The 14,156-nt window shown below is 34.9% G+C and overlaps 1 protein-coding gene across 1 annotated transcript; it reads left to right on the top strand.

Moving 5' to 3' along the window:
• Positions 1-1,382: 1,382 nt before the first annotated feature.
• On the top strand, positions 1,383-7,244 carry LOC114314833 (methyl jasmonate esterase 1). The gene is made up of 3 exons (XM_028261339.2): positions 1,383-1,748; positions 1,996-2,127; positions 6,957-7,244. The coding sequence occupies exons 1-3, from the start codon at positions 1,383-1,385 to the stop codon at positions 7,242-7,244; spliced, it is 786 nt and encodes a 261-aa protein (XP_028117140.1).
• Positions 7,245-14,156: the final 6,912 nt, after the last annotated feature.

Here is a 14,156-nt window from a genome sequence, read left to right as displayed (position 1 = left end):
TCTTGATTTTCCAAAAAAAAAAAAAAAAATATAGGCTGACTGCTGGACAGTGTAGGCTGTGCCTACACTGTCACAGCCGGAAATGTTACATCAACAGCTCAATTACCATTTTGCCCCTCAGCCAGAAATTAAAAAAAATATAATTGTAGGGACAAAATGGTCATTTTAATTACAAACATCTTTTCAACACATTTTTTAATACACCAACTCAAATAAAAATTTAACCCAACTTTCCAAACACAAAACTAAAATAACCTATTAAAATAGTCAAAAAATCAAATAACCTACTAAAATAGCCATTTCCCAAACGAGGCCACTAAAGTAATTAGGTGAGAATTCTTACAGGTCGTCGATTAGATAGTGTTTTGAACCCACATTTGATTAATTAGCAGCCAGCAGGGAACACTTAAATTTAAAGCTTATTAGTATGTTCATGTGATTCTTATTCTTCTAACAATTACATGCGGGATCTATTATTTTTGTATTTAATAGTGAGAAAATTAACTAAGTTTGAATTGTGAGATGATGTGAGAAAAGGAATAATTGTGGTTTCTCATTTAGGAGAGAAGAAAAGAAATAATTATGAATTCTCACCATTATGTTTAGATGAATAAAAGAGAAGATAATGTGATTTTTCATCTATCTTGTTTGGATAGAATAAATAAGAGAAAAGAATAATTTTAGAAAATATTGATTAAATCCAATTTTATTTCCCACCAAATCTCATCACTTATGGTGAGAAATAAAACATAATTTTGATGAAACTTGTTTTTACCATCTTATCATTTCTCACTTATTTAACTATTTTTGGTATTTTAGAAAATATTAATTAAACCCAATTTTATTTCCCGCAAAATCTCATCACTTACAGTGGGAAACAAAACATAATTTTGATGAAATTTATTTTTACCATCACTCATCATTTCTCACAATTTTTCACTTATTTAACTATTCAAACAAGTGAAAGAGTTTTTTATTGTCATAATTTTTTTTCCTCACTAAATCTCTCCATCCAAACGGAGTGTAAGAAATATGATTATTATTATTTATTTATTTTATTTCACGGCTTCTTTGGCTTTGACGATAGCCTCATCCATTGCCGTCTCAGGCTATGGCGTTTTGGACAACATTTTTATGAAGAGTGAAACTTGTACATATATATTAATTAATAAGGCAAATGGACCACTTTCGAAATATTAAATAGATTTTTTGTCCAGGTCTCCTCCCCTCTATCTCTATGTCACTTAGTTTTGAATGAAATGGACAAGATGGTGAGATTACTATTATACCTCTCTAACTCTGCCCAAATCAAAGCTTATGAAAAGCTCAAAACTAGCACAAGGATAGGATAGTAGGCAGTAGGTAGTAGGTAGAGCAGGGTGATGGATAAGCGTAAGAGTCATTTTGTGTTGATTCACGGATCTTGTCACGGGGCATGGTGCTGGTACAAGGTGGCGACTTTGCTGAGATCGGGTGGTCATAGGGTCACGGTTCTGGACTTGGCTGCCTCTGGTGTCCACCCTAAGCAGGTAGAGGAGGTCCGATCAATGTCAGACTACTTGGAGCCATTGATGGAATTCATGGTGTCCCTACAGGTGGATGATAGGGTGATTCTGGTGGGCCACAGCATGGGTGGGATCGGCATATCTGTAGCTATGGAGAGGTTCCCTGAAAAAATTTCAGTTGCTGTATTTGTCGCTGCGTTTATGCCTGGTCCCGACCTTGATTTTCTTACCGTCTTTCAAGATGTACCACCTATCTCTCTCTTTCTCCATCTCTCTCTTAGCCTATTACGTTTATGTACATACATACGGTGTTTTTGTTTCAGCATCTTTTAGTCACAACACACTCCATTACGTTTATGCATGCCATTTTTAGTTTCCACTATCATAAAATTGCAGAAAATCCAATTATCTTTGGGGGTTGAAAGGGCAAGAAATTGTATTGATTTCTCTAATACTATATATGGTTCTCTGTTTGCATGCAATTTTATAGCACGTTAAAGGATTGGACTCTTTTATGGATTGCCAACATAAGTTTGATAATGGGCTGGACAAACCTCCAACCTCCCTGATCTTTGGCCCCAAGTTTTTGTCGTCCAAGTTGTATAACCTATCGACTCCTGAGGTATGTATTAATGGCATATGGATGAATGTTTTCATTATTATTACTCCTACTATTAGTTTTTTTTTTATTTATTTTTTATTTTTTGTGAGTAAGTTGACAATCTTCTCTATGCCAATAGGAAGGGGTAGGTGCTGTCTAGGAATGGCAACAGGCCGGGTGGGCCCGGAGATTACACTTTATGTCCGGATCCCTAAAAGCAAAACATCTCCGTCCCTGCCCCTGATTCCCAGCGGGGACGCCATCATCCCCGCATCATACTGTGACAGTCAAATAGTGCTGTTTTGTTTATTAAATTTTCTGTTTTTTTTAACTTAAGTCGTCATCTTGCTATAGTGTACGTGTAGAACAACACTTTTATGTTTGGGTTGATTTTAGGAAAATAAGAATCTATTAAAAATAAATAAATTGAAGCAATAGGTTTGATTAGTTGAAAAAAATATGTAAAAAATTGTATAAAAATTGAATTTTGTAATATTTTTATTTGGCTCAAAATCATTTTTTTTGTACAAATAAATTTTAGGGTAAATTGTACCGTTGGTTCTTATATTTTGTTTTTGTATCATTTTGATTCATGTAATTTTAATTGATTCGATTTTGACTAGATATTTTTTACTTTGTCCCAATTTGATTCAATTCATTATAATTGTTTTTTTTTATATGAAAAATGTGAATATTGTTCGAATGTGTCCCACATCGCCTGGAGTTGCCCCATCTGTGTGCTGGTTATAAAACTCTAATTTTCCTTTCCTTAATGTTTGGATTTTAAGGAGAAATGTAGGCTTCAATTTGGTATTCGAGCTTGGTTGGGCCTGTGTTTTGGTGTGCCGTTTGTTCGGCTACTATATTATGGTCTAGGAGGGTGTGTTGGAATGTGTCCCATATTACCTAAAGTTGCCCTATCTGTACTAGTTATAAGGTTTCAGATTCTTTCTCCTTAATACCTAGGTTTTAAGAAAAAGTGTGAGCTGGACTTTTCATATGTTGACAAATTTATAAACTTTATCAATTTATTGAGTTAGTATCAACCAACTTAGTAATTATTTTTGTCAAAAACCTTAACATCATTGTCAATTGGATCAAATTGATACAAAAATCTAAAAAAGTAATAGTCAGAGTTGAGCCAATTGAAAGTGTAGGAACCAATATGACATAAGAGACAAAATTAAGAGACTACTGATGTAATTTACTCTAAATTTTAAAAGAAAACTAATGTTGAAATATAAGTACTTAAAACAAATGGTATTTCAAGGGATTTTTATTGATAAATCCCATTTAGAAGTGTTTTAACCCAAGAAGTCCATGAAGGAATTTTTTAACCCATTTAGACCCATGTATGTATAGTTTTATTTCATAAAGTCATTTTTCTTGATTTACATTATTTTCTTGGACACTTATGCTCTTATATTTAATTTTGATACCCTTATAAATATTTTTTGAATGGTTAGTAATTTTATGATGTGAACATTCATATTTTAAAATTCACATTAGCAGGAATGTAAAATTGGCCCCGTGAGGGCCTGAAACCCGCCCGCGAGCCGAGGCGGGCCCGGCTCGTTGACAATGTGAATATTCACATTGACATGTTAACATTCACATTAATAGGAGTGTAAAATTGGCCCGCGTCCCGTGGTGGTGCGAAACCCGCCGGCGGCCCATGAACGGCCCGGGTCGGGCCCGGTCCGGCCCGTTGATAATGTGAATATTCACATTGACATGTTAACATTCACATTGATAAGAGTATAAAATTGGCCCGTGGCCTATGGGCGGCCAAAAGCCCCCCCGCAGCACGGGGTGGGCCCGACCCAGCCCGTTGACAATGTGAATATTCACATTGATATGTTAACATTCACATTGATAGGAGTGTAAAATTAACCCGCGCCCCGTGGCTGCCCGAAACCTGCCCACGCCCCGTGGGCGGCCCTGGCCCAGCCTGTTAACAATGTGAATATTCACATTGATATGTTAACATTCACATTGATAAGAGTATAAAATTGGCCAGCGGCCTAGGGCGGGCCCGATCCGGCCCGTTGACAATGTGAATATTCACATTAACATGTTAATATTCACATTGATAAGAGTGTAAAATTGGCTCGCAGCCCGTGGGCGGCCCGAAGCTCGACTGCAGCCCAACCCGTGACATTGTGAATATTCACATTGACATGTTAACATTAACATTGATAGGAATGTAAAATTTGCCCGCTGCCCGAAGCTTGCCCGCGGCCCGGGGTAAGCCCGACCCGGCCCGTTGACAATGTGATATTCACATTGACATGTTAACATGCACATTGATAAGAATGTGGAATTGGCCCGCGGCCCGTGGGCTGCCTGAAGCCTGCCCATGGCCCGGGGCAGGCTCGTTTGGGTCCGGGCCCGAGCCGGTGGGTTGAGCCTCAGGTCGGGCCGATGAGCCTGGGCTTAGCCTCAGGCTTGGGTCTGGCTTGACCATATTTTTTTAAAATTTTTTCTACCAAAATTTTATTATTTTCCACAAAAAAGACACTAGGACTCGGCGCAGGTCGGGCCTCGGGCCGAGCCTTGAATGGGCCTTAACCAGGCCGATGGGCCGGGCCGGGTTTCAAAGTGATGGCCTAGGTCCTAGCCTAGGGTCTCGGACTAGGCTTGAACCCGGGCCCAAACGAGCCTTTTCTGGGCCGCGGGCGGGCTTCGGGCAGCCTACGTTCTTTTTGACTATTCCATTTAGTTCACATTATTTTCTTATATTTCAGTAAGTCCTATGGAAGACATAATTACCAAAATACCCATAATGTGAATGTTCACATCGTCAGTGTGAATGTTCATATCATCAATAAGTAGAGGCTCGGGCCGGCCCATATCGAGCCTTGTGGGTGTCCGAAAAAATCCGGGCCGGCCCACGGGCCAAAAAATTAGGCCCAGGCCCTAGCCTTGGCATAAGGGTATTCGGGCTTTGGACGGGCCGATGGATCGAGCCTCGGGTCAGGCCGGTGGGCTTGGCCGAGCTTCAAAGTGATGGCCTAAGCCCTAGCCTAGGGTCTCGGACATGCTCGGGCCCGGATCTAAACGAGTCTGCCCCGGGCCGCGGGCCAATTCTACATTTCTATCAATGTGCATGCTAACATGTCAATGTGAATATTAACATTGTCAACGGGCCTGATCGGGCCTATCCCCGGCCACGGGCGAGCTTCGGGTAGCGGGCAAATTTTACACTCCTATCAATATTAATGTTAACATGTCAATGTGAATATTCACATTGTCACGGGTCGGGCCAAGCCCGCCTCAGGCTGCGGTCGGGCTTCGGGCCAATTTTATACTCTTATCAATGTGAATGTTAACATGTCAATGTGAATATTCACATTATCAACGGGCAATTTTATACTCTTATCAATGTGAATGTTAACATGTCAATGTGAATATTCACATTGTCAACAGGCCGGGCCCGCCCACGGGCGCCGGGCCCGCCCACGGGCCGTGGGCGGGTTTTGGGCAGCCACGAGGCGCGGGCTAATTTTACACTCCTATCAATGTGAATGTTAACATGTCAATGTGAATATTCACATTGTCAACGGGCCGGACCGGGCCCGCCCCGGCCAGCGGGCGGGCTTTTGGCCGCCTATGGGCCGCAGGCTAATTTTGTACTCTTATCAATGTGAATGTTAACATGTCAATGTGAATATTCACATTGTCAACGGGCCGGACCAGGCCCGCCCTGGGCCGCCCATGGGCTGCGGGAGGGTTTCGCGCCGCCACAGGACGCGGGCCAATTTTACACTCCTATTAATGTGTATGTTAACATGTCAATGTGAATATTCACATTGTCAACCCGGCCCGACTCGAATTTTTTCGGGCACCTACGAGGATTGACATGGGCCGGGCCTCTACACATTGACGATATGAACATTCACATTGACGGTGTGAACATTCACATTAGGAGTATTTTGGTAATTATGTCACCCATAGGACTTATTGAAACATAAGAAAATAATGTGAATTAAATGGAACATAAGTAGATGAAAATGGTATTTTGGTCTTCTTATGTCAAATAGGACCTAATGGAATAGTCAAAAAGAATATGAGTTGGATGGAATAAAGTTATTAGAAAGTAGATTTATCAAAAAAACTCCCGTATTTCAATTATACAACTTGTAACAATCATATAATATAAAAAGTACGTATAGCTTTCATATATATAAGTGTAAAAACTAAATTAAATAAAAAATAAAACAAATAAAATTGAATTCAAACTATGAATGAACCAACCAACCAATTCAATGTTCAATATCATTCTAAATTCAATTCCATCACATACCTAATCATCCAAAATTAAAATTACTTTTCAAAAACATGCTCATAGGCTTGTGTTTTAAAATTTTATTTACTATTTTTTTTTTGGTTTATTTATAGCTACTCCTTATTATCCTAAAGTCAACTTATAAAAGTGTTGTTCTACACAACATCAAGACGGCAGGCGTGCGTGTGTTTTAATTTTTTTTTTTTTTTTTTAAAATAAACAAAATGATACGGTTTGGCTGTTACAGCACGATGTTGTGGCAGCACCTACTCGCTTAGAGATCGGGACACAGGTCGGCACAATCCTCAACGAGTCCTCAAGCAAAACCTCAAAATGAGGGAAAAGCATCCTCTATTTTCAAATAATTCTATTTCTATGTCTTAATTCATTTATAATTATTGAATCATATAAGAATCTTAAAATGTAAAAATTTTAAAACATATTTAATAATTATGAGTGAATTAGGACAGGGAACATGATTATTTTAGAGCCATCCATGCACCAATATGAGGCTCTTTTATATTTAAATAATATTTATTATTATTTTTTTGAAATGAACCAGGATTTGACTCTTGCAACCTTGCTGGTGAGACCATATCCCATATACCACGATGAGGGGGAAGTATTAAAGGAAACTGCACTTACAAAGGATAACTATGGATCAGTCCGTCGAGTTTACGTTGTGATTGAAGAAGACAACATAATAAAGGAAAAATATCAACGGTGGATGATCGAAAATAATCCAACGGACGAGGTGAGGGTGATCCCTGGTTCAGATCACATGGTCATGATCTCTAAGCCTCAGGAACTGTGCTCCTGCCTACAGGAGATCGCTGGAACTTACTCCTGATATGGTGTCTTGTTGTCTAAGTTGAAGTTTTATATATCTTTCTCGGGACTCTTGGCTAAGATAAGTAAGTTGCAAATGTTATAATGATCTTATTTGGTATAATTTCTGTGGTTGTTTTTATATATATATATATATATATAAATTTGTGTTAAATGTTTGGTGCTATTTTTATCTTTCAAATCTACCATTCAAATATTCAATTAATTGAGATAATTCAAGTCTTGCTCGACAAAACTACCCTTCTTTTCAGGCTGTGTTGAACAAAAAAAAAGCAGCTTGACAGTATGTTTTCTCTTTCTGAAAATAGCACTAATATAATATTTTTTCTTTGGAAAATAGCAATACTCAAATTAGATGAGATTGTAGCTCTAAGATATATATCTCTGTATATTAAAAGAAGCGCTTACCTGCTTGAAGGTTGTATTTTTTTTTCGATTTTGCCCTTTGGCTTGGAATTGTTTATTATTAGAGGTTTATATTTTAGTTTTTTCATTTCGTCTTTTTATTTTGTATTATTTATCAATATTGGTGGTACTAATTTGTATGAAGGTTTTTTTGTAATTATGCAAAAAATCTTGGTCAGTTATAAAACGAGTGCTGCTATTAGCACCTACCTTTCTTCTTTGGACTCCCTATCTCTTTTATTTTTTTTTTTTAATTTCAATTTTATCCAAATATGAAGTTACATTTTTACGCTCTTTCCTAACATTCTAACCTTAATTTTCCAAACCGTGACCCTAACCCTAATTTACCTTAACCCATCAACCTTTTCACCACCATCTCCACCGGCGACCACTAAAGAGAGAATCAAACTGCCTCACGAGACGAGGACACTCTCTCTCTCTCTCTCTCTCTATCGCTCTCTACGTCTACAATGCATACAACTCTTTTTTCTCTCCTAGTTCTTGATCTCCTCTGCTTTCTCTCTCTACCATCTCGCTCCTTCTCTTTTGTAGCTGTTGATTATTTGAACCCTCTCTTGGACACCAATGTCACCGCCGCAGAATCAAACACCTCGAGATCTAAGAAAGATAGCTTCGCCGACATGATCGATCGAGCTCTCAAAACGGAGTTCATCGAGAACGACAAGCAGTCTCAAGGTTATAAGCTCTTTCTTTGTTTACGTTTAAGGTATGTTTGATGTGGTTTCTAAGTTAGGGCTTTGCATTTTTAGAAAAATTTCACTGTCCAGAACTCGAGTTAAAAATTGATGACTGTGTATGTGTGTGTGTGAGAGAGAGAGAGAGAGAGAGAGAGAGTTAGTTGTAGAGAGTGAAACGAAATCAAAAAAGGGAAAATTGCAAGGAGGGTAGTTGTGATGGTCAGAGGTTATGGAAGGATGGTCACCGGTAGGGGAGGTGCTGGGAGGTTGTTGGATAGATGGGATTGCCGATGGTAGAAAAATTGCAGAAAAAAAGTTGGGGATCAAAAAGATGAGGGGTATAATTGGTATTAAGGTGGAGGTTCAAAGAGAAAAGGAAAGGTATTCATTTTGTTGGGTGGGGTTCAAAGAAATGGGGCCCAAAGTAAAGAGGTATGTGCTAGTAGCAGTCCTCTGTAAAACATAAACATTTTGATTTTGGATAAATTACAAATACACCCCCGAGGTTTTCTTTCCTATTTTTTCATTTCATTTTGTATAATTTACTAATAGTAACCTATAATTTGATTATCCTATTTAACCCTCTTCTTTGATAATATTTACCAATATTTGTGGTACTAATTTGAGTGAAGGGTTTTTCGTAATAATGCAAAGATTCATGGTCAGTTATGACAAATAAATATGTTGGTTTTGGGTAAATTAAAATTCACCCCCAAAGTTTGTTTAGAATATGAAATAGCCCTATAATACTAGAAATTACAACTATTCCTTATTAGAATTTTTAATTTAACAGAATAAATAGAAAAAATATGAAAAAATTTATTAAAAGAAATGAAAATTCGTCTAAAAATAATTTTTAAAAAATCAAACCAAACAAAATAATTTGTTATAAGATTTGTATTTTGAAAATATAAATTTATCACAAGAATACCCCATGCCTGGCACGGGTCTAAAAATATTTTTTTACAAATGAAACCAAATCGAAGTTTAACGGTGATACCATATGATCATTGGCATGTAATATCACCATTCGATTATTCCACCCTAATAAAAAATAATTCACTCATTTGAACTAAAATTTTATCTCTTCTATTTATTCCATAATTGTACTTTATAATAGAAATTAAAATTTTTTTTTTATCACATAATCATTGATTCTATTCAATTTTGTAAAAAATTAATCTTATTTTTGGAGAAAAAGTTCAGATAGTGAAATGAAATAAAGTGCAGTGAAATGATAATAATTATTTTTTTACAATTTGTTTTTTATTATTTTTTGAATGAATCAAATATAAAAAAAATAATTTTTTAAAAATGTCATTTTATTCCATTTTATTTAATAAACTCAATAAAATATTGAAGTTAAAAAGTCATACTAACCCGTCCCTTGCGCAAGTCTTTTTCACTAATATATATATATATATATATTTTGAAATGGGGGTAAATTCCTTTCACTCTAGTCCAATTTATCTAAAATCTGAATTAGAATACACTGTTTAGACTTGTGGATCTCATTACAGGTGTCTGAGCAGTTCTGAATAGAAGTATATGAACACATATTTCACATGATCAATGTTCTACTTAATTGATCACTCATGCTATAATTGATTGTTCAGTCATTACATCGGAGGATGAGTATGGTGGAGTTATTCGGTGATTTTGGGGTATTATTTTATATTATTTAAAATATTTATTTTGTGTTATGTTAAGATTTTTGTTTTGATGTGACACAAAAGTGATGGATTTGCTATTTTGGTTGATGAAATTAATGAGTAAAATTAGTTTTTTTAGAAAAAAAAAAATTATGGTGAGGATTTTTTTTTTATTTAATACACATTTTAACATATTTATTAGAATATTTATTTATATTTTAAATTAATAAACACTTAACACAAAATTATATTAGAGAATCTCCATGAAAATGTTTTAAAAATATAATTTTTGAAGTGTAAGGAGCACAAAAATTATGTAAGCTAGATTATTTGAAGTGTGGTAAAAAAATATTTTACAATTGAATTTTTATCATATATTATTAATTTTTTTATATTATATCTTTTATTTATTTATATTGTCATAACTATCCTGACGTAGGAGAAAGAACCAATAATTGACATGCTGGATCAATCTTGACTCTCTTCTTGCATAGTGGTTATTTGGCTGCAGCGTGGTTATTTGGTGGTGTTAGAATAATATTGTTGGCTTATTTTTTTTACGAAGGAAAATATCATAAATATGAGCGTGTTAGTAAAGATTGAAAAATCCTTACAGATTAAATTCAAACCAATTATCAAGCGATTGCTTTGATGGTTCTTTTGCCTCAACAAAGAGGACTTCAAAATTGCCAAGTGTAGAGAAAAGAAAAATTAAAAGAAGAATGAGGGAGACGGAGAAAGACGATTGAGTGAACAATCAAAGTAATAATTACTTACCTCTACTCCTATGCTTCGAAAAGGAAGTGCATAAAATGCTTCGAAATGGAAATGCTGAAAATAAATGTTTCGAAATATAAATCTATGTTAAACTACTCTTAAGATAAGGAAAATGACAAGAAATATTGAAATCAATTGTCTTTGATTATGAATTCTGGATCCTTTACAATGTAGCCATTAATGGCTATTTATAGAGAAAAAAATACAGTAATAACTACTTAGTAACTGCCCATTTCTTCCATCTTCATTCTTGTCTTGCCATGTGTCATTCCACTCATCCACTTTGTCCTTAATATTCTCCATCATCTCTATAACTTCTTTTGACTTCCAAATGAATAAGAGGATGCCACGTGTCTGGAAAATAATAATAATAATAATAATAATAATAATAATAATAATAATAATAATAATAATAATAATAATAATAATAATAATAATAATATTTTATGGTGCCAACATTAGCCCCCGCGGCCCTTAAAAATGATATTTATTTGAATTTTTGAAGGGTTGAACTAAGCACATGACAAATCTAAGCAATAAAGTGCTTCGAATAATATTAACAAAGTGTTTCGAATGATATAATAGCACCAATAAACTCCTTCGAATGAGCATGGAATTATGACTAGATGTTGCAAATTATATATATACGCATTGAAGGGATATTATTGCAGAAAAGTTTCGAAGGATAACCACATATTTTCAAGACAAAGCCAATGATTTACCTTAGTAAACTGTTACACATGCTAAATAACCAGCTTCGAAGGTGGTATAGAGGACTAAAATTATCATTCGAAGGTCAAAAATGCCAACAAATGATGAATTACATCCTTGGAAATACTCGGCAAAGCTTCGAAGGTTCATAACTATTACTATTTTTTCTTCGAAGCTGTTGTTGATGCAAGATGGAGTGTTTCGAAGCTTACAAAATTATGGCAAAAGGGCTTTTGAGGCAACTTTTGGCCAACATTGTGATTATTCAAATTTTGTATGTTTTGGTTCACACATAATTAATGAAAATATTAATTTTATGCTTTAAACCAATTATTAATTCTCCGAAGATACCAAAATCGTTGTTCTTCGAACCAACTTTTATAGAATACTAGTTACGTTTTCATGTAACAAATGGCTATAAAAATGGTTATCTGTAAAATCATGCCAAAAATAGGCATTATTTGATAATTAATTAATTGCCATTTTACATATATTTGAAGGGAAGTACACATTTCGAAAGCTTTCTTGTCCCATGTTACATTTCGAAGGTGTTTATTGATGACAAAACCACCCTTCGAAAGTCACATATGTTACTAAAGGATTAAAGTCGTTCTTCGAAAGTGCTCACGACATCTCTTCGAACTAAATCCAAAGAGTTAGATTATTATGAAATTAGTTTGGCATTTTAACTAGCCATTAATGGCTGTAAAAATGATATTTCAATGAATAATCTACTTCAAAGTGTCTTGAGACATGCTTCGAAGGTAACCACAAAATCAAATGGTGATGGTTTTATGGATCAACTAATAACAACATTTTTGGCTCAATATATTGCAATAACGAAATATTATTTGTTAGCCATTCCATCAAAGTCAACGTTTGATGTGATCCACAAATCCAAAATGGATTTCGAACAACAAAAGTCATGGTATAGTGTGACCATGAAAATTCATACTTTTTGACATTTTGAAAAATGTCAAAAAATTTGATTTAATGAACAGTGACTTGTTCATTATTTTTGACCATGTTTGTTTTAAAAACATGACTTTTGTCGAATAGATTTTCATAATTATTTGGCAAAGTGGGTTGTTTTTTCATGTTAGCCATTAATGGCTTATGAAAATCACCCATAGATATGTTATTTTCATGACTTGACTCTCTAAAAATTGGTTTTGAGACCCCCCGAGCCATGCATGGAACATCATTCTTAGCCAAATTTGGCTCAAGAACATACTCTTTCGTTATGTTAATTTCATAATTTGGCTCTTTAAAAACGGATTCTTGAACCCCCGAGCCATTGACGAAATCAACTTTTTGCTTTTGCTTTTTTTAACCATGGAAAAATTCTGAAAAAATTCACCAATTCCAGCCATTAAGGCCTCAGTTAAAGACTTGGTAGTGAGAGTTGATAACTCATCATTCCATTGGCGAATTTTCCATATCAAGTTGATGAATTTTTCCAATTAAATGGTGTCTTTTTTCTTCCACCAAATAATATTGTAAGGGATGAAAATTTATTTCATCAAGAAAATGGATATCTTCTTGAAGATCCAAAATTTCTTGTTTACGCCAATAAATTTCATCTAGGCTATTTGAAATGGACAAATCCAATTCATTTCCCATTTATTACACTTGACGTTCCACTGGGCGTGCCAAAAATTGTTGGCTTATTTTTCCTACGAAGGAAAATATCATAAATACGAGCGTGCCAGCAAGGATTGAAAAATCCTTACAGATTAAATTCAAGCCAATTATCAAGCGATTGCTTTGATGGTTCTTTTGCCTCAACAAAGAGGACTTCAAAATTGCCAAGTGTAGAGAAAAGAAAAATTAAAAGAAGAATGAGGGAGACGGAGAAAGACGATTGAGTGAATAATCAAAGTAATAATTACTTACCTCTACTCCTATGCTTGAAAAGGAAGTGCATAAAATGTTTCGAGATGGAAATGCTGAAAATAAATGCTTCGAAATATAAATCTACGTTAAACTACTCCTAAGATAAGGAAAATGACAAGAAATATTGAAATCAATTGTCTTTAATTATGAATTCTGGATCCTTTACAATGTAGCTATTAATGGCTATTTATAGAGGAAAAAATACAGTAATAACTACTTATAGTAACTACCCATTTCTTCCATCTTCATTCTTGTCTTGCCATGTGTTCTTCCACTCACCCACTTGGTCCTTCATATTCTCCATCATCTCTATAACTTCTTGAAAAGGAAGTGCATAAAATGTTTCGAAATGGAAATGCTGAAAATAAATGCTTCGAAATATAAATCTATGTTAAACTACTCCTAAGATAAGGAAAACGACAAGAAATATTGAAATTAATTGTCTTTGATTATGAATTCTGGATCCTTTACAATGTAACTATTAATGGCTATTTATAGAGGAAAAAATACAGTAATAACTACTTATAGTAACTACCCATTTCTTCCATCTTCATTCTTGTCTTGCCATGTGTCCTTCCACTCATCCACTTTGTCCTTCATATTCTCCATCATCTCTATAACTTCTTTTGACTTCCAAATGAATAAGAGGATGCCACGTGTCTTGAAAATAATAATAATAATAATAATATTTTATGGTGCCAACAAATATTATCATTTATTATTTAATATTTGTCAAAGTTATTTTTCAAAAATCTGATATGAACACGTGAACTT

Source organism: Camellia sinensis, chromosome 1 (assembly GCF_055761805.1).
Source record: "Camellia sinensis isolate YWXY chromosome 1, ASM5576180v1, whole genome shotgun sequence".
NCBI classification, from domain to species: Eukaryota; Viridiplantae; Streptophyta; class Magnoliopsida; order Ericales; family Theaceae; genus Camellia; species Camellia sinensis.
The sequence above is the reverse complement of the archived record's forward strand: the minus strand, read 5'-3'. Positions and strand labels throughout refer to the sequence as shown.